The sequence below is a fragment of the Rhyacophila brunnea genome, unplaced genomic scaffold, assembly GCF_057557595.1.
Source record: "Rhyacophila brunnea isolate RB1 unplaced genomic scaffold, BYU_Rbru_1.0 scaffold_19, whole genome shotgun sequence".
In the NCBI taxonomy this organism is placed as follows: Eukaryota; Metazoa; Arthropoda; class Insecta; order Trichoptera; family Rhyacophilidae; genus Rhyacophila; species Rhyacophila brunnea.
The window spans coordinates 12997840-13019450 of NW_028232848.1; the positions used below are offsets into that span (position 1 = coordinate 12997840).

Below are 21611 nucleotides of genomic sequence, written 5' to 3' on the forward strand. Positions count from 1 at the left end.
ACCTAGATAATGTTAACTGTAACCATTCATAGTAATAACATCATTACGCCAATATTATAAAGCGATACCAATAATATAAATTTCCACTTTACGCTGGTTTCTTTAATTATGAAATAATTATTTAACCAGACCGCAGAACATCCTAAAAAGGTGAGTGCCTGGCATCCTACGCATAAGCGCCTCATCATCCAACATCCAAATCCCCCATCACAATCATTCCACCCATCAATTACAGTCGACTATGCAAATCACAACCAATTGTCTTGATAATGGTATTCGTCGAAACATCTTATATTATTATATGCCCACTAAAAATATTTTTTTAGAAAATACCCGACATCCGATGAAACTTAAACCACTAGTTTAAGCAGTAATTTGAATATATTAAGCATTTCAAACAAAAATTATGCGTAATTATTATTATTGATGTCTGTTGCTTTATTGATAAAGCACATTGGTGCAAATCCAGTGGTTATAGGTTCAATTCTTGCGAATCAGTCGTTGAAATAAAATAAATATTTTTTTACTATATTATGTATACGTTTTATTATAACCGTAGTCGTTGTAAAATTGATTATAGCCATATTTTGGTACCTAAATATTACATTAACTGATGTTCGTGGCTATAGCAGTTTTAAAATGAGTATTTATCAACTGTATTTACCTATTATTTAATATTATTTGTCATATTATGATATTCAATAGACTTTCCATTTGAGTTTTATAATTTACTCAGTAATTTGAAGAAATTGCAATATTTTTCTTTTGATAATACCCATGAAACATATATTTTATAGTCATTTATTGAATGATTATTATCCCAAATCTCTTTTTTCCAATTATGTAAAGAAAATGTGTATTAATGATTAGAACATATATGGGGCATCTTTATTATGATATGAGCGTATTTCTTATAGAGCATAGCTGCACAGCGTCGCTGTATTTTAATTAACTTATGTGATTTAAGTCATATTCTGAGATAATCAAAAAAGCCTGGTTCAAAAAATAGTCGTTAAATTTTGTTATAGATCATTATCATAAATTAAAATTTGATAAACATTTTTAATAATATATTTATTATTTAAAAGAAACATCGTAGATTGTTCCATGTTTTTATCACATAGTATTCATTCTATAAGCACCGTGTTGAATACATTCAATCATAATAATATGTGAATATGCCATATTGCAGCGGATGCTCACATAAGATTAATTATCATCATCGCCACACAACCCAATGTGGGTCTTGGCCACCTCTAGGAAATGTCTCCACTCCCCTCTGTCTGCCGCAAGCTTCCTCCACCGCCTTAGTTTCAGGGATGCTGTGTCTCTTGTTATGTTCATTTTTAACGTAACTAACTTTGACCTGCTGGCAACCCCGATTAGGATCGATGTTCAAGTTGAAAGAGCGTTCGCGAATAGACAGATGTCGCTATTGGAATTTCCGGCGGCAACGTCAGGTCGCGTGGTGTGAGAGAAGCAACATGGCTTTTTGATTTTGTCTGCCGCTCAGAACAGTCGTGCTCCGCTTGGGTCTACCCAAATATTAATTATGGACGTCACCTAACGGAGCACAATGCAGCCGTTGTGTCAAGAGTCTCTGATCGTTCTAATTTGGGTATTTTAAAACTATTTATTTGATTCACCATTCTTCCTTTATTTATTTTCAAACTTAGCCGCTTGTATTTAAAGTTAGTATTTCAAATTTTATTTGTTCCCAAATTCCACACTGTTAAAATATTGATTATCTTTCACGGTTGTAAGATCTTGTGGTGTCCAGAAATTTATTATGTATATCCTAAACCCTGGATTGCACGAGTTTTCAGCCGTGTAATCCCCTTTTTTAATTCAATAACAGTTATCAGTTGCGAGATTTCTGAAAGAATAGCGGCGTTCGGCTTGAAAAATATCAGGTAATTTTACGGCCCTTGTTTCATGCTCATGCTTATTTTACTTTATTATAGACACTCTTCTATTTTGTAATTGTGACGTCAAAAATCACAATTACAAAATTTTATCCAACACTATTTCTATACAGTCCAGCCACCGCAGTCTAGGTCTCCCGACCCTTCTTTTCCCTTCTGGTTTGTTGAAGAAAAGTCTCTTTGGTGGTTGGGTGTCTTTCATCCTTGAGACATGGCCTGCCCAACGAAGTCGCCCCACTTTCACGTGTAAGACTACAGGGGGATCTTCATACAACGCATATAATTCATGGTTGTACCTTCCTCGCCATGTGCCATCCTCCTCACATACAGCTTCAAAGACTCTTCTTAATATCTTCCTTTCAAAAATATCCAGCTTCCTTTCATATTTTTTTGATAAAACCCAGCATTCCGACCCATAAGTTAATATGGGTCCGATGAGGGTTTTGTATAACTTTATTTTAGTTTTCTTTGAGAGGAGTCTTGATCTGAAGTGTCTCTGTAAACCGTCGTAAGATTTGTTTGCCAGAGTAATCCTTCTGCTAAACTCTTGGCTGATGTCATTTTGACAAGTAATGCGTGATCCCAGATATTACATAGGATTAATTATGGTGCATAATTTTGGAAGCTCTCACATACCTAGTATTAATTTAATATCAATTTAATTTAGTGATTTTATTTTTTTTATTTGGTCTTTTCACAAGTGATATAATGCAGACAGTAGAGAAAAAAATGCGCATCTCGTGGTCTCACTAACTTATTTTAAGGAAGGTATTTAATATACAGCAACGAGGTAAATAATATTGCTCAGCAAAAGCTCACAATAATTTGCCAAAAGTAAAATTTTTGTTTCTTATTCACCGTCCGGTCATTATTTTTTATTAATGTCTAGCTTAAACGTTTGAAAAAATATAGTGATGAAGTTTAATTATTCAATAATCATAGTTTATAGAAAATATTATATTAATTGGCGTCCTCGCCCTGTGTGACTCGTGTATGAGTTTATTACATACTATGAATATAATAATATTATGACAACAGAATTACTTGGAATTTATGAGAATATTGGAACAAACTTGTAGCATATTATGCCATGGAACCGTACTTCATAATGTAAGTTCGGTTAGAAATACTTTTTGTTTAGTTTTCAGTGAAAACTTTTCAAGAGGAAAATTAATATTCGTACTTGCAATATTCAATAGATAAACTATGTTGGTAATGTTTGTTGTTGTTAAATTTTCCATAGCAAGTAAATTTAAAAGAAATTTAACACGTTATCTTAGTCACGTTTAGTGGATATATAAAATTCTACACAATTAAACTACTAATCTCGATTCGATGATTAAATTTAACTGTATTTTATCTAATTTCGCCAGTAGTTTACGAGGAGAGCGTTCTTTATGTCAGCATGAGTAAACGTATTGATTGAGATATCTCTATTATAGGTCTGTCTCTGCATCTCAGTACAATTCTGACAATTAAAGTAACGACTTGCAAAAATTGTAAATATCCTAACAAAGAAGGTAAATACAAAGGAGATCAATAAACGCACGGTGGTTGTTTATGGATAATCTAGTTTTACTTCAAACTACAATGAGATATTTTGGACCAATTAGTATAATATTATAGATGAACTACCATTGAAAATAAACTGTTTTCATCTTTATGTATGAATGAATGCGTGAATGAAATTTTATTGAAATATTTTCAGTTATCTGCAGTTGACAAAATATGCTGACAAACAAGTTGTTGCTTTTATTAACAGGTGCCACTGTTAATTTATAATAATATTAAACATTCAATATGATCGATTAAAATAGTAATATGCAATTTAAAAGTTTTTCCATCAAACCTTTACTTTGGGCGAGATACGACTCTAACCTAAGGAGATACGACTCGATAAATAACGTATATGAAAATGATTAAAATAGTTTAGTATCTAATTTAAGCAGACAATAATCGATAAAGTGATTAGCGTCCGGTTTTTAGAAAAAATACTTTTTTTTGCAAAAGGGTTAACGACATTGTTGGAGCTGTGAATAACATTTTATTTAATTATCGCAAGAATAAAAAATAAAACAAATTGATCTGTTATTGTTTCCATACTGATGTAAATTTCATTAATTTTATAAGTTCTTTCTATTCATATTATGAATAGAAACATAATATTATTATGTATTGCATTTTATATGCTATCATATAATTATGGTTATATTATTGATTGAATGCCCAGTGCATTTAACCTGCAGCAGTGCTGACTAAATCAATCTATTGTGAGTAATTGATGAGAAATCCAAACAGCTGAGCATTCCGTACAGAAAATTTTCTTTTATAGCTTCTGATATAATCCGAACTAATGAAAACACATTGATATCGATCAAGTCTCTAATATTAGATAAAGTACTATTTCGGATAATATTTTTGGGGCTTTGTTTTTATGCTTATATGTGTATATTAGCTTTTTGTGTAGTTGATTATATTATATAACTCGCTAATAAACTGCTAAGCCAATTTAAAACTGCAAAAAAAAACAATAATTAATAAAATCGAAAGGTGAAATAAAAATACTTACCTAATAAAATTACACCCACGATTGCTGAATGCATAACGCGTTAGCTCATAATGTCGTGGGTCCCAAGATCTAATTCTTGATATGGCAAATGGGCATTTTCGCCAAAGTTTGTACATGTTTGAAATTTGGGTAATTTTATTTTTTCACTAAAATTAATCATTTTTATATAGCTAACAGATTCCTTGTTCTATTCCTGAACTAGTGAGAGCAATTTTTCATCAAAATATTGATTAATAAAATATTTATAGCATTTTTATTATGAAATTGGGCATGATAATTTTCCGCTCCGTGACCATGAAACTATGCTTATTAAAAATGAATGAGACACTTTTTATCACTTAAAAAAGCTTTATTAGATTAAAAATACCATACACTTATATAATTGAATTTAAATTCTTGGGCACATTTCGTTCCTTACCGTTACCCTATGTCAATAATAGCAGAGTATTTTCCCTTTAGTATTTGAAAATAGCAATCATTGTTCGTTCTGCTATTTTTTTAAAGACAGTAATCAATTTTACTAAATTTTATTGGAAGTATACATAAGTTTCGTTATTTAATAATCAAATGAAAAATAGATAACGTTCAACTTTTTTTGGGACATTTTCGGAATGGAACGGAATGGTAATGGAATGGACTTTCTAAAGCTAAAGTTACATGTTACCATAAAAACAAATTTTTGTTTTAAATTTATTTGAATCTTTTCATAGTCAGATATTCAACGTGCGTCACAATAACGATACAAATCAAACTTAATCACTAAAATAGACATATTTTATAATAAATTTTACAATACTGGTAAAATAAAGTAATAATTTTGACACACTATAAATGACCATAACTTTTATTTGGCTGTTATATGTAACTCAAATAAAAAATATTTTGAAGCAAATTAACAATATATAAAAAATGGAATTAGCAAGGGATTCGACATGTCGAGCTTCCAATCAGCTGGATAAAATTTGGAAATCATTTATATACCTACTGCATATTTGTTTATTTAATTTTCTTTGTCGGCATGCGTAATCACTAATCTGAAATGCGGTCTAATTATCATAACTTCATAACAAACTCTGCATAAACTAAGCCGAGAAAGGTCATTGTCATCAACTCATTACTCATCGTCATCATGAACATCACCGGTAAAATAATTGCTTTCGTCACTTACCGCGCTTTTTTTATTTTGTTTGCAATTTGAGCCGTACAATTGATTTACCTACTTGTTTTGAGTATTGTTATTACTTATTACTCTTATTATTAGTTATTATTATTAGCTTCTTGTATTGTTTATCGGTAAAAAAGACAAGTGCTCATAGGTAGACGGTGATAAAACTGGAAATCACATGAGTCGAAAAAGTCGGTATGTTGAAAGGAATTGTGTTGTGCCTAATAAAATAATTATTTTTTGTTAAATGGACATAATAAAGATCATTTTATAAAGTTACTTTCCCTGTTCTTTTCTGATCATCGACTCATCGCATTTAGCTGGCCGCACACCGAATATTAAATCTAATAGGGTACGCATCTCTGATAAACGTGACAAAAAAATACGGTACTGTTCGTTTATCAGGACTACAGCGGAAAACACATTTTGAAAATAGCCAATAAACTGGATTACTTGTTAGGTTAACCTAACCAAACCTAACCTAACCCAACCTAATCTAATCTAAACTAACCCTAACTAACAAATAATCCAGTATATCGGGTATTTTCAAAATGTGCTTTCCGCTGTATTCCTGATAGACGAACAGTACCAAAAATCCTTCTTCATACATTTTTATAAATTTCTATGCCTAAAATGTGTGGAGAAGTTTTAAAATTTTGGTGGTGTATCTAGCAGAAATACAAAATATTAGCATCAAACTTAGGGTAGGTTTGTATCAAAATATTAGCACTTATTGTAACAATTACACGAAGTTGGTTTTTATTGTTGCAATAAGTGCAATATTTTAACAGCAGCAAGATAGGTGCTGTTAAAATATAGCACTTGTTGCAACAATAAAAACCAACTTCGTGTAATTGTTACAATAAGTGCTAATATTTTGATACAAACCTACCCTAAGTTTGATAATATTTATCACTTTATTACTTTAGCGGTCGATAAAGTGATAAATACGACGGCTTAGTAGGGTAGATTTGTATCAAAGTATTAATACTTATTGCAACAATTACAATTAGTTGATTATAATTGTTGCAATAAGTGCTATATTTTAACAGCACCGCTCTTGCTGCTGTTAAAATATAACACTTATTGCAACAATTTAAACCAACTTATTGCAATTGTTACAATAAGTGCTAATACTCTGATACAAACCTGCCCTAAGTTTGATAATATTTATCACTTTATCACTTTAGCGGTCGATAAGTGAAGAATAGGCCCGCTGAATCTGTACCCTCCAAATTTCGGAATTGTACATCGTGGACGTGGTCAGAATCACATTTTATAGCTGCGGCCTATGAATAATGTGGGTCCATATTCGCCTGGTTGTGTCCCTTAAACACCAAAACAGTTTTTGCAAACATAATCAAAACAAGTTTGGCCATCATTACATTTATAACAAAACATCTTTTTGCATGCCATACACTTCGTCATTCCGTTTGTTTTAAATGGTAAATTAATTTTGCAAAAACTACATTCAATAGATCGTGAAATTATTGTTCGAATCGATTTTGACTTGTTCTTGTTCTGATGAAGGGAAATATTTTCTTTTTCCCCTTTCCTTTCGGATCGTTCTCTTTTTGTCTGATAATCTAATTCATCCATGACGGATAAAATACGTTTCGAATGAGTAGGCTCCAAATTACACTTGACTCCGGTTTCCGAGCATGATATATCTGTGACTTCTTTAATTTGAACTGGCTTAGATATTGCAAAATCACTTTTGTTGGCCGGGCTAATAGAACAGTCATACATTTTAGTGAATGACGTAGCAGCGATTGTGGATGAAACAGGCTGAGATATATAAATACCATTTTCATCAGACAGTTTCACAAAGGAATCTGTTACAGTGCAAGACAACATTAAGTCATCATCAGTGATTTCAATACTATCTCCTATGTACTCAACTACAACTTTTTTAGGCATCTGAACTTCAATGGTCTTGCTAAGTTGTGAATTGTTAACTGAATTTTCACTTTTAATACTTCTTGGGGGTAGGCCCTTATTATGTGGTGCAGCATTCTTTTGTGTCCGAAAAGTATGTTTTATTGGTGAAAAGCAATCACAAAGGCGTTCTCGTGTGCAAAAACAACTCAGTGCTCGGTGATAAATTTCGTTCCGCGCATTTGAAATAATTTGGTGTATTTGCATAGTACCAGCTATTGTTTGTAAATTATAAGGTATTAATTGAGAGATGTTGGCAACATCAACCTCTGCCACATAAATACATTTGACTGACTTCATGCAAACTGTTAATAAATCGAATGCCGCACAAGCACTTGTGATATCATTGCCATAGGCAACTTGCCTATCAAGTGCTCTTTTAACAGCCCCTCCAATACCATCGGCAACACCTTTGCCATGACCGCTCTCCGAAAATGACCAAGTGGCAAAATTTAATTTTAGTTCTGTTGTAAAATAATTCAAAAGAAAAAAGTTTTTTTTCTGTCTATACTGCGAGCTTGGCCCGTCTGAAAAGAAATTGATTGTATTGACTTCAGGTGTTTTGTTTTTTATAAATTTGATGACAGGACACAGGTGCGCCCATATTGCAGATGGTTCATGGGATTTACTTTCAGATATTGTGCAGAACGATTGAGAGCCTTTATCCCAGTATATCATCCCGCAATGAAGAGTTATCTGATTTTTAGACGCACCGAAATGCATCGACTGTATTTCACGACTCATCTTACAAACGTAGTTCTCTGAGAAGTCACATAATATAATAACTTCATTCGGACCTAAACCATTGATGCATTCCTGATACTTGCGCTGTTGATATTTCCAGTTGAAGTAATGTTTTTTGAAAGATATTACATTTTTTTCGAAGATCTTTAATAGTTGACCAATGCAGCCCCTTTTAATTTGCTTCACAGTCTTCTTCGCAATCATAGATTTCACTGCACCATTTGCAGTCTTTTCATATTGATGATTGACTCGCTCCCATTGCAGCCACTCGATGTTCGTATCAGTATCTCCTTCTTCCAATTTGTAGTTTAATACATGAGATTTGCACTTAGCACACATTCCGTGCATGCATTGGTATGAGGTTATGTCACAAGACAGGCATAATAAAGCATCTGTCATGTTTTTGTATTCTGGTATCAAACCTTTCTTTTTTAATGCAAGGAACAAAAAATCCATATTGCTGTGTTTAATGCACAGAGAAGTTTCTCTATTTGTTACATTCGGCGACAAAACATAAAATGGTTTGTATTTGTAAAACGTTGTAAAATTATACGTGCCACCTTCTTCTTTATATATTTTAAATAAATTAAACAATGTGTCCGTCATGTATCTCTTTTGCTGTTTGCTTTTCTTAAATGTCCGGCACTCTTTTTTGCCAGCGGTACTGCGGCTGATATCATCGCGAAGGAAAAACTTTTCCATCTCCTTTTGAATCTTCGACATGTCTTTGGAATGTCGTAGTTTTTGCCGAATTCTTCCGCGTAATCCCAATAGTTTAGCTACATAGGTTGTAGACTTATTTCTTCTAACTGTTTCGTGTACAGCCAAACTCTTCAAGGTGCTTTTCTCTTTGAAGGTTTTAGACTTCTTGTAGGTGCTGCGAAGTGTAACTTCTAACATATCATCTCTCGTCTTCATCTTCTTTATGGTCTGTTTTAATTCTTCTATTTTTTTAGAAGTAATCTTTTTAAAGCGATAATATTTCTTCCTCAAAGCTTGGTAAGATGTATTCAAATCATTTCGGTGTTGTATGGCTTTATTGTATTTTTTTATTAAGATTTTGTTTTGAAGCTGCTTATTGTGTAACTTTCTCTTTGGTTCTGCTGAAGCTAATGCCTGTCTAGCAGTTTCAATCTGCTGTTTTTTCTTTTCCTTCTGTTGTCTTTTTTGATGTCTCCATACTTTTCTCTGCACTATTTTTTCATTTTCAGACATATCACATATTTTTTTACTCTTGGCTTTGAGTCTTTCTAAGTCTTTTTTTTTATATCGATCATATTTTTCTGGATCGCATTTTAATTTCTCCCTATATCTTCTCATTTTCTCAGCCGGAGTGAGCGGCATCTAAAAAAATGAATGATGATTGAAATTAAATGAAAAAATCATTTAAGGAGAAAATAATACATTATTTGATTAATTATTTGTAATTAAATGAAACACAATTTTATAGTACTTATTCCACTTTTTAATTAAATTCTGTACCGATTTCGTCCTCTTCAAGGGGACATTATCAACTAAAAAGGACAAAAACGGTACCGTCAAACGGGGTTATACCGCCTTCCAAGTATAATTCTGCCTAGGAAAAAATATTTTGTTTGTATGGCCACTACTTCTTTTTACACTCGGGTAGACATAATATATAATATTTGTTTATAACCTTATTCTCAATTGTCAGTTAGTCACATTAAACCCTTTAAACATCTATAAATTTACGTAAGTTAATATAAAACTTGACTTTTGTAAATGGCGTGTGCATATTATGCCGGGTCCACACCGAAAACAAGTCGCGCGACAACTCGTTAAATTTTACGGTAAGCATGATAATTATCGTAAAATTTCTTAAGCAATTATGATAATTATCGTAAAATTTAACGAGTTGTCGCGCGACTTGTTGCCGGTGTGGCCGCACTTTTATGCAGTCACGTCAACTGTCGAAAAATCATCATTTATCTACCATAAATACAAAAGGTATGATATTGATATTTGTACTCTCTATTCCATTATATTAGCAATTAGAATGCATTGCTAAATTTAAATAAATTGAATTTTAAAGACTGCAAATACGCCAGGCGGACTTGTACCGAAGAGCGACATGAAGTTTCGGGTTATTCCGCCCGGGTTAGGGTTTTCAAAACACCTTTAAATATTATTATTTTTTTTAATATCAATAAATACAATAAATTGTCTATTATTTTTATTAGTTGAACGCCAAAATAGGTATAATAGCATTATTATTATTATTATTATTATTATTATTATTATTATTATTATTATTATTATTATTATTATTTGCTTGTTAATCAACCATTTTGAAAGAAGAAGCATGATGAAATTGATCTTGGCGTTAAAATTGTGTAAAAAGTACTAAAATATAAAAATACACACAATCATAACAATTGTTTCGGTATCTATTTTATCATTAGATGTAAGAGGCTTCATTAAATCAGTTTTTGTATTCAGTCACAAAAATACTTTTTGTTATACTTATTTCTTTCAAAATAACAAAAATAAAGCATAAAAAAACAATTTCATACATTATTTTCTTACCTAATAGATATGCACATTAATTTGTTAGAATATATCATAATTATGAACATAATTTATGTACAAAAAATAATTTATCATATTTTTTGCACATCCCTAAGTTCAATCTTCAAAATGTATGCACGTGTCAGTGAAAAAATGTTAATTCCGTCTAGAAAACTTTGACGATGCAAAAACACACAAAAAGGTGAATGTAGATGGGTTATGGTATTTAACATGTTTGCAGCACGTGTTATGAGTACTATTTTACTATGTTGATGTTACCTCGTAACAGTGATAATGCGTTAGACTGATTTTTTTTGGTAGGCGGAATAACCCCGGGAATGTGTTATTCCGCCTACATGTTTGTATCAGTGAAATCAATGTATTAGAATGTAGATAAAATAATATTAACTATTTTTAAGTATAATAAATAGCCATAAAAACCACATAACAATGGACATGTAGTACAAAAAAATCAGAAAATACAAAGTAACGATACACCGTAGAAAAATCAGGCGGAATAACCCCGTTTGACGGTACAGAATTTAATTAAAAAATGGAATAAGTACTATAAAATTGTGTTTCATTTAATTACAAATAATACAATGCCGTTACACCATGGATTGCCAGTTAACATTATAATAGAAAATACTGCTTTAGACGGGGAAAATATAGAAAGAGAAAATACTGCATATTATCTTTTATATCGCCAGGTTATTTGCTATATTTTTTACTGACAATATTTTTGTTTTGCGTACGGACAGACAAAATAAAAGTTTTTATAATCTATGAAAAACTAAACACACAATGTAAACCCAACTTTATGCATTCCTTTCGGTTACTTTTACATTCCACATATAGGTTACCACCAATATAGTTTCGGAATGGAGGTAACGGATTCTGTTTCAGAAGTGTTTGAAGCCAAAATTTAGCTTAATTTTATAGTTAAACCTGCGTTATGTTTTATTATTTCTATAGTATGAAAGATAAGCTCCATATGTATAGTATGTGAAATAGAAATATGTGATTTCTTACCTTACAAATCGTGGTCACAGTAGTGGAACTTATTAAATGAACAACCCAGAAAGCAACCTGTTCCGATAGAGATACCGACACACACTAACAATTTAAATTATAAATGGCGGTCAGTGTTATACAAAGATGTTGCCAGATTAAAACAATACATATTTATAGTTGTAATTTTTCGTAATCATGCTGAAATCGTGGTAACGGCCTGTGGAATTCCACCTTTTCAAATATCCTGGGACACACTTTAAACGTGATTTTTTTCAATATTGGTACAAATTTACGAAAAAACTGTATATTTTCCAAAAATATATAATGTAAGCTATTGAAGACACTAAAATTTAATTTTACACACTCAAAATTAATGACGAAATCAGACTTTGTATATTTGAATTTAGAGGTGGGACATGGTAAAAACACACTACCTTTCGATCTAAATAATCATTTTAAAATATATACAGGTTAGACAGTTGTATTTAACTGACCGAATAAAGTAAATTAATAAATTTGCATGTTTAAAATACATAACTTTCCAATATTCTATAATATAATAACTATGAAAAAATCAATCGAAGTCATGGGACATGCCAAAAACGCAATGTACAAACTTTGGCGAAAATGCCCAAATACACATAATATTGTTTTTAAATATGTGTTTGAAGTCATAGTATGGGCCTAATAGGTTGAGCAAGTGGCTAACATCCGTTTCTCGTAAAAACAATAAAAAACTGTCAATACAAACCTCCACTCTATTTTAGCTAAGCTTTTGGTCAAAAATACCATTAATGGAAACAGATGAATTTGCAACTAATTTTTGATTTAATATCATTTTAACAGTGCGAATCGCAGGATTTGAAAGGATAAAAATTAACTTATATACACGATTGAAAATAGTAAGAGAACCGTAAATATTTAAAATTCTAGGTAACCAACTTTAAAACCAATTAATAGCCTTGAATGAATGAATAATTTAAAAATCTAAACAAAACACATCGAAGCATTTAGATTTTCTCGTCCTATCCTCGTAAATTCCAATTCAATTGATACGTCATATAAACCTTATTAAAAATTTACCTACGTATAAGTTTAATATAATATAACTACAACGTGCTGGAAAATATGATGCACAACAAGTTTTACGGCTCAAAAGAATAATAGAATAAGTTGAAATTGAATTTTCCAAGAGGCATATCAATTCTTGTTATGAAATACTAAAAGACTTTCCATATTATTATTTTCTGTGAGTGATATAAAGGAAAACAAGACATGGCAAAAAATATAGTTAAATGAGTACATATTAACATATTTTCATTGACAAAATCTTGTTATTCAAAATAATTAATATTTATTATTATATTTGAACTATGTGTGTTGGTCAACAACCCCCCAGGCTGTGCCAGATAATGCTTCATAATTATTACAAGAACCCGATAATCAGCAAATTGCCCAATTAGCGCATAATATCACTTCATCTACGATCAGCACATTTTGCAAGTGTGCTACGCGCCGGTGAGGGTCGACAACCCCCAAGCCTTGTCAGCAAAACGTTGCAAGGTAGCAGTAATGCAACAGTTATCATATTACCCAAATGTAACCTACATCAATTAATATTAGCTTGCCGCAATTTATCGCATATTTATTTCAATACATAGCGAGTGACAATATATTGGTGAAATGTGACACTCTACCAACGCTTCGGACTGAGCAGATCTATCTGTATAGTATTTTGCACTGTTAACTTCACACCTGTAATTGTATTTATTTCTCAAGAAAAAGAGCGTGTATTTTCAATTTTTCCTTTTTTACACATCAATAACGTAGTTCGATTTACTTTATTGGCATAAATATTTTTTTTACTATTTATTTTACTAGACAAAGTCCTACGAAAGTTAAATAGCTGACGTTGTAAATCCACCTTAAGAGTTTTTTTTTTTTATATATTTACACAGTTAAGCTCTGTGATTAAGATTTAAATCAGTAAAATAATAGTTTATTGCTTTACTATTTTTTTATTCAATATGCCTACATAATATCAGAGATATTCATACTAGATAAAATGCAAAACTTATTATTATTATTTGATTGAATGGGAGTTGAACCTACAATAATTGAAATTCAGGAGCTGTGTTTAACCATATTATAGGCAGACGATGCATTTACTACTACTACAATGAAATTTTCTGACAATATGAAACTGAGGTACCTACCTATTGCTTCAAATTCAATTAATGCTAATGATAATGCTAATAGAAATACGTTTCAATCATTTTTTTTTTCGTTTTGGTGTAATACTGTAGCGGCTCTCAAAGTTTTTTTTGGATTCTATGGATATATCTGTCATTTATAATTGTTTACACTATGTTCCAGCCATTATCGTACAAGGTAGCCAATTCGATGGTTTAAAACTATAAAAAACTAATACCATCTCACAACTCATCATCTTATAGTTTGTATGGGACGCCATATTGGAAATGGTGAAATACAGCGCGTTGATTGGCTATTTTGATAACTGCTGTCTTTGTTTATGAAACATCCGCTTTTGTTACAAACTCGATATTATTTTCACAAATATGTATAGGTTAGATACTGTTTTGTCATAAAATGAATTTATATGCGCATTTGCTAGCTCTACGCGATAGTATATCTAACTCATTTTTGACGAAACATGGAAACTGCTGGTTTTGTTTCTATAATAACCCTCACGTGATATGCCGAGAACAATGCAAATAGAAAGCAACTATATAAGTATTCACCATAGAAAATTCACTATCACCAAAAAAAAATTAAGGCCTATTATATTATTGTACATTTATGAAGGAAAATAGTAATTTATTATACATTTTCTGAATAAACTCAAGCTATTCAAACAATCTAAGAATACTCTCAATCCTTTTAAAGTCAAAATCAATACTCACCTTTTATGTTTTATCTTACGCAAAGACGGGCGCATCAAAAAATCATTTTTATATCAGGGCAATCGGAAAAAGCCAGCATATATAATATATGATCGATAGTAGAGCAATACACTTAGATTATTGGCTATTTTATATTATATATGTCTTTATATATATATAGTACATTATTTTCTGTCTGATTCCTTGTGAATTTTACAGAAGAGAAAACTATCTTCGTTATTAAATGTAGAATTTTTTTTTTTAATATAATCATAATATTATTAATATTTCTTTTATGTAAATATATGTATTTGTATTTGACTAGGTACTTCATTAATCGATATAATATAATGATGTTCAAAAACTTTTCAAGAAATAAACATAGCAAAACCAAAAATTATACTATTAATTTTCTGTGTAGAGTATTACGACGATATATGGGGAGTATGAAAGAAGAAGACACTCAAGATCAGAGATATGGGTTGGAAAAAGCGGTCTCGACAACTTAATTCCTGCAGTAATTTTATTTCCTTAACGAATTGCCCTTATTGACGATTTAAGTTATTTTATGTCCATAAACTCTCCAGCTCTTTTCATTGGTAATACAATTTTTTTACTATACAAAATAACTACTAAAGGGAACAATCTTGTTATAATGATTATTTTTCTACTTTTAATAATAATTTTCCCTTTTCTTAGTAATTTACTAACTACTAAGAATCGCGATCACCCCGAAACCTAGTTATCTTTTAAGCAACAAAGGATTTGTTTTCTTTAAAGTTGCTTTTTCTTTCATGGCAGAGTGGAGGCTGCATTTAATATGCTTCTTTAATGTGCTTCAGTGTGCTGAGACCATCGCCTCAACATTTTGAAGCAGGTTCCCAGTTTCATTTATTTTGTTAACTATCAATTCATGGTGGAACTGCATTGTATTGTTTTTATTTAATAAAACGCAATTTTTTTATAGTACTTATTCCACTTTTAATTAATATATTAAGACCGGTTTCGTCCGCCTCAGTGGGACATTTTCAACTGAATACATTTTTTTAAAACAATATTTATCAAACAAAATTCAAAGCGATATATAGGTCATTTGTTTATATGCTCTTTTCAACCTTTCAGTTGGTAGACATGCATTACAATCATTTTATTAATGTTTTTACTGTTTCTGCAGTAACCATAGTGGGATCACGTTTCAAGACAACAAATGATGGGCCCGACAAAAGATTTTCCATTTTTTCCACATAAGTACTCTTATTCATAATCATTATGGCGTTGCCTTTATCTGCTTTTGAAATCACTAAATTACAAGATTTTATTTTATTTTTAATCGATTTTACAGCACTAATTTCTGAATGATTATAAATATTATTATTAATATTATTTAATTCCTTCTTTAAAACAGTAGAACACAAGTATCGCGTCGCACATGTCCGACTTTAAAGAGATGTCAACATCTAAATTTGAGTCAACATTTGAAACTGCATTTGAATGAGAAATCTATAAAATTGGATAAACAGGAAATCCTAGAAATTAATAGGTTTAAATTTTTGCCCAATTCTAATTTGTTAAATGATCAATTATATTTTGTGTCTTCTCCATTATTATACCCTATTTAATATTTGGGATTGTCATAACATAACTTTATATATTGTACATTATTTATTATTCTAATTTTTATTTAATTTTGACTCGTATTTTGGTTGTATTTGTTTTTTTATTCGATCACACTTCAATTGATAATATTGTTTATTTTATTCTTTATAAAAAAATTTATTGTAAATTTTGACTAATCATAATTATTTGTTGATATTAATGTTATTGTAAGTGTAGATTGTTTCATATTTTGTGGTTTGTTAATATTTTAAATAATTTGTTTAATGCCCCTGACGTAGTATGAAATATTAATGTCCAACCTCATTAGTTTTAAATTAATCTGTTATTGGGAAGGTATTATTGGACGGATAATTATTTATATACCTATTGTTATATTATTTCTATCGCCATGAATTTTGTTTGATAAATATTGTTTTAAAAAAATGTATTCAGTTGAAAATGTCCTACTAAGGTGGACGAAACCGGTCCTAATATATTAATTAAAAGTGGAATAAGTACTACAAAAAAATTGCGCTTTATTAAATAAAAACAACAATGCAGGTTCCCAGACTAGGATCTTTGGTTGGCCCCCTACCTATCACTAAGGTTAAAAGCATTTTCTTAATCGTGTATAAGCTAAAATTAACGGTATGTTATGTATTTTCAGTAATTATTTGTATTTTGTTAATACATCTACTTGACTATTAAAGCAAATTTGTCATATGTGTTTATCTCATTTACCTAATTAATCCGCAATAACGGGCTTTCTTCTGAGTACGGATCCCTAAACTGGTACGCTGTCAGTTCTTCCCTCTAATTTTTGTGTGAGGTATGGCTCACATTCATCCTCAACTTTACTTACCTTGAAGGAATCCTTCATAAAACTGTCAGATTCTTCATTCCAAAATGCAATATGTCTGAAAAATTTACAACGCACTGTATACAAACTATCATTTTCGATAACTATTCCTCTGTTTACTCTACTAACTGATTTATTTAATATATACACAGACAACACAAATATTGTCTAAAAATATAATTTTATGCATAACATTTGATAAAACAAGACGTATGTGTCAGAATTGATAGAATATTTATTAATACTAATAATAACATTTTAAATATGTAGGTAATGACAGGTACTAAGACTATAAATAATGGATAAACTTTAAAATGTCTAATAACAAATACCTTTATACTGCCAGAATTAAAGAACACTGTATTTTGTATGCCTGCATTATTTTATGCATTTTTCCATATGCACATAAAGTCAAGGTTTATCGTTTTATTCCTATGAATAAAATGCAGAAGGATGATGGTGTGAAAGGACCAGTTGCAAGAATAAACTCATAAAATCCGCAACACGCCGTGCAAAGTAAAGAGAAAAATGAAGGTAAAATATATGGCATTATTCTAGAATGATAATGATCGTCAGCCACAAGTGTGACGAATAGGAAGTAGAACAATCATGTATCTAGATTGTAATAATACGAACCAAAAAAATATCGTTTAATTTAATATTTTGATTTTATTCTCCGTAATTGAAAGTGATATAATTATGTGTAATAATTATTCGTTGTATTATTTGAGCTTTACTAAATTAAGTATTTACCCTTTTCAAATAAACATCATTAGATTTGCAAAATTATTTATCAGACTGATTGCAAATTGATTTTGTAAGCTTACACTCACAGCATTATTTAAAGTAGGTATTCCTTTAGCTTCGCTCTAATTTAGAACTTTCAGATCAAAATAAATATATCGCCCGAGACTTGAATGTTAACTCATGAAATCAATAAATTTACTGATTCGTTGTTACTTTAATTTAAGGTAAATAAAAGCCACATAACTGTTTTCATTGGAAATATAATAAAAAGCTTTTTAACTAATATGATTGAGTAATTTTGTATGATTCTTTATTTTATTATGGTAAGTATAATAATTATGCTAAAGTATTTTCAATCACCTACGTAAAAGTATTATATTAAGTTTTGTTAATACTTACCAAAATAATATTATTTGGTACGGCTAATTATGGTCAACCTCGTCTCTATATTTCCCTCCTACCTCAAATCCTAATTATTGTCACAATTCTAGGCACATTTTAGTTACGGGTCATCAGTTGATCGTGATTGAAAAACATTTGGTTACTCAAAACAGCGGGCGCGTTTAGGCTTGTTATAGTTTGGCCAACGTTAACGAGTACTGCAAAGCGCATAAAGACTGATTCAAAAAGTTAAGTGCACACCACGAGCGTTTACAGTGTAAAATATAATTTTATTCGAGTCTCCGTGTAAACTATGTTAAATATCGATCAATAGGCGTCTTCTCATTTAGATTATTATAAATACCTAAGTATACCATGCAAGTGGCTACTAGAACGTGGAGGCATGAATCAGGGACCATCTTCAGCCAGACAGCTGAAAATCAATTAGCTGAATATCAGGTTAGTGCATGGGATAATTTCCATGTAACTCCCCCCCCCCCCCCCCCTCAGCGTCCACATTCACTATCAAAATCATTCCATCACAATTTACAGTCCACTATGAAAATCGCAGCCTTTATTTAAAACCACTTGTACGTCTTTAAAAATAATAATTTCTACCACAAGGATACACTTAAACCCGCTGAATAGACAAACTCATAAAATGCCGTGGATGTATGGGGTAGTAAATAAATAACCAAGATAAGTTAGGTATCTAGCAGTATATCAACGTTGATAATGATGCTTAATTTTATTAATTATTCGATTGAAAAAATAGCGATTATATAATAATAATACGTATCGAGAGACCATCTTTTTCTATGAAATTCATGTTTATTATAAAATGATTACTATCAACAACTAAAAATCTAATAATTGAAATAACAATGTATTTTTTATACCAACACAACAGAGCATAAGGCTAAGCAACGGTTGTTTACTGAAACATGAATGTTGTAGTAAAAGTAAAATAGTCAAACACCTAGAATTTCAGTTAATACTTTGGACGCGGAATACGCACACGGTGCGTAATGACCAGGCGGCCAATCGATGTAATTAACGTGCATTTTAAAGGGGGCAATTAAAATCTCATTATCTATTCAGCAGCGAAAGCGTTAATCAAATAAATATATTTTAACTCACGGGAATTGAATCAAGAGCTCTTAGATCAAAAGCCCATGCCTTATGCGATAGACTACAGGGGCCTTTGCTATACTATAATTTTATTTTACAAAATAAATGATATTCACTATAATTTTAATAATTCATCTTAATATATATAATTAAAGCAGCGTTTGCAATTATACACCTACAGTATACTTTGCCAATTCATTAAAATTTTTGAGAATGGTTTCTGCAACTAGCCCGAAACATCAACAAAATGAGGAGGAAGAATACCACGTGGTGAAATCACAAAAATCTATTACTATTAACAGACAACCGTTAAAGTCGCAAATATTATTTATATTATCATTTTTAAAAAGCTTCTCAGTAAAACCAACCATGAAACAAAATCAGTAATCAGTCTGGAATCTGCATTAACCCCATCACGAGCTTGCACTGCTTACCAAGTTAGGCACGATAGAAACATCCACTTTGCGTTTGAGGTTGATACGCGTCATCCGGGTGCCTTTTGACACCTTATCATTTATACATATTTAATACCTCTATGATTTATACGTTAGTTATCAATATATCACATAAAAATTTGGAAGTTTCTGGAGATATTGTATAATACGATCATTGATTAATTATTATATTTTTGCTCCACCCCTCTGTTCATAAACACATTTTTATACTTGATAGATTTTATAACAATGTTTAATATAATTGATTAGATCGTGGGCTTATGATTGTTATTATTCTATTTGTAAATGGTTTTGTTAAAATAATAATGTAATTGTGGATCTGTATAGGAAAAGTTCGGTTTGTTTATTGAAATACCAAGCGTAACCACTCTCGCCTGACAAGTCTTTATACATAAATCTAATTATCCCCTCCGCTTGAGAAGCATGAAGAAAATGAGAATTTTTCTCTTCACTTCATGTCGATGAATCGGTAGACTATTACAAAAGTCACAAAGATTTATTAAATTAACTGATAACCAGTCTTTTTCAATGATATAAACGTGAATCTATATTAATCTTAAGAATTTCTCTAACTGGCTATTTTGATGTTCTTAAGGAGGGAAATGCTCGTCGAAGGTCAAAATTGAGTTTTTATTGTATTTTCAAACCATGATCCTGGACACTCCTTAAATGTTATATATAATATATTTATATAATTTTGAAGCCTTATTATCCTTTATAGTTATTTTAAACATTTGATGACTGCATAAAGTATTTTTGTTACATAAAATAGTATTCTTTTAAACCTCTCGCTCTAATGTTTTAGAATATAGTCATATTTTGGTACAACTGTGCAGTGGTGTTAAATTTTTTTACGTTTATTAATTTTTAAACGCATTTATGAAACTATTAGTATAATTTATTACGAGATAATTTTTGTAAAATATTCACGATAAAAAATTATATTGATAATCTCTGTGATCCCGAATTTGATAAGAATTAGGCATTTTATTATTCAAAAAATCGGCAAGATTAACACATTTGAAGATGATTCTAAAGGTATTAATTATAAGCTATGTCTTTTACCATTCAAGTGTGATAAACATATTATGAATAATGATTGCTTTATAATAATTATTGACCTAAGAATAAGGTAGTGTTTTTTTGAAATACGCCATTTCTTTTGGCATTCCCCAGTGGTTAAGCTACAACATACGGCCGTAGCCATAAATTGACAAACTATAATTGAAGTAGGAAGTAAAATGATATTGACGCGCGTGTTTGAACATGTACCGTTTAAAAAAAAAATAAAAAAAAATTGTTTAGGTACATGTTCAAACACGCGCGTTAACATAATTTTACTCGCTACTTTAATTATAGTTTGTCAATTTATGGCTACGGCCGTGTGTTGTGGCTTAACCACTAGGGAATGACAAAAGAAATGGCGTATTTAAAAAAAAAACACTACCTTATTCTTAGGTCAATAATTATTATATAGCAATCATTATTCATAAGATGTTTATCACACTTGAATGGTCAAAAACATAGCTTATAATAAATATCTTTAGAATCATCTTCAAATGTGTTAATCTTGCCGATTTTTGAATAATAAAATGCCTAATTCTTGTCAAATTTGGGATCACAGAGATTATCAATATAATTTTTAATCGTGAATA

At 30.7% G+C, this 21611-nt stretch overlaps 1 protein-coding gene across 1 annotated transcript; it reads right to left on the reverse strand.

Moving 5' to 3' along the window:
* Window positions 1-1798: 1798 nt before the first annotated feature.
* On the reverse strand, window positions 1799-9209 carry LOC147072761 (uncharacterized). The gene is made up of 2 exons (XM_085945698.1): window positions 7170-9209; window positions 1799-1805 (listed from the first exon to the last, which is right to left on the reverse strand). The coding sequence occupies exons 1-2, from the start codon at window positions 9062-9064 to the stop codon at window positions 1799-1801; spliced, it is 1902 nt and encodes a 633-aa protein (XP_085801824.1). The 5' UTR covers window positions 9065-9209.
* Between the last annotated feature and the right edge of the window lie 12402 nt (window positions 9210-21611).

Excerpts from the sequence above, each read along its gene's own strand:
- LOC147072761 (XM_085945698.1), bottom strand. The coding sequence starts at position 9,064 with ATGTCGAAGATTCAAAAGGAGATGGAAAAGTTTTTCCTTCGCGATGAT.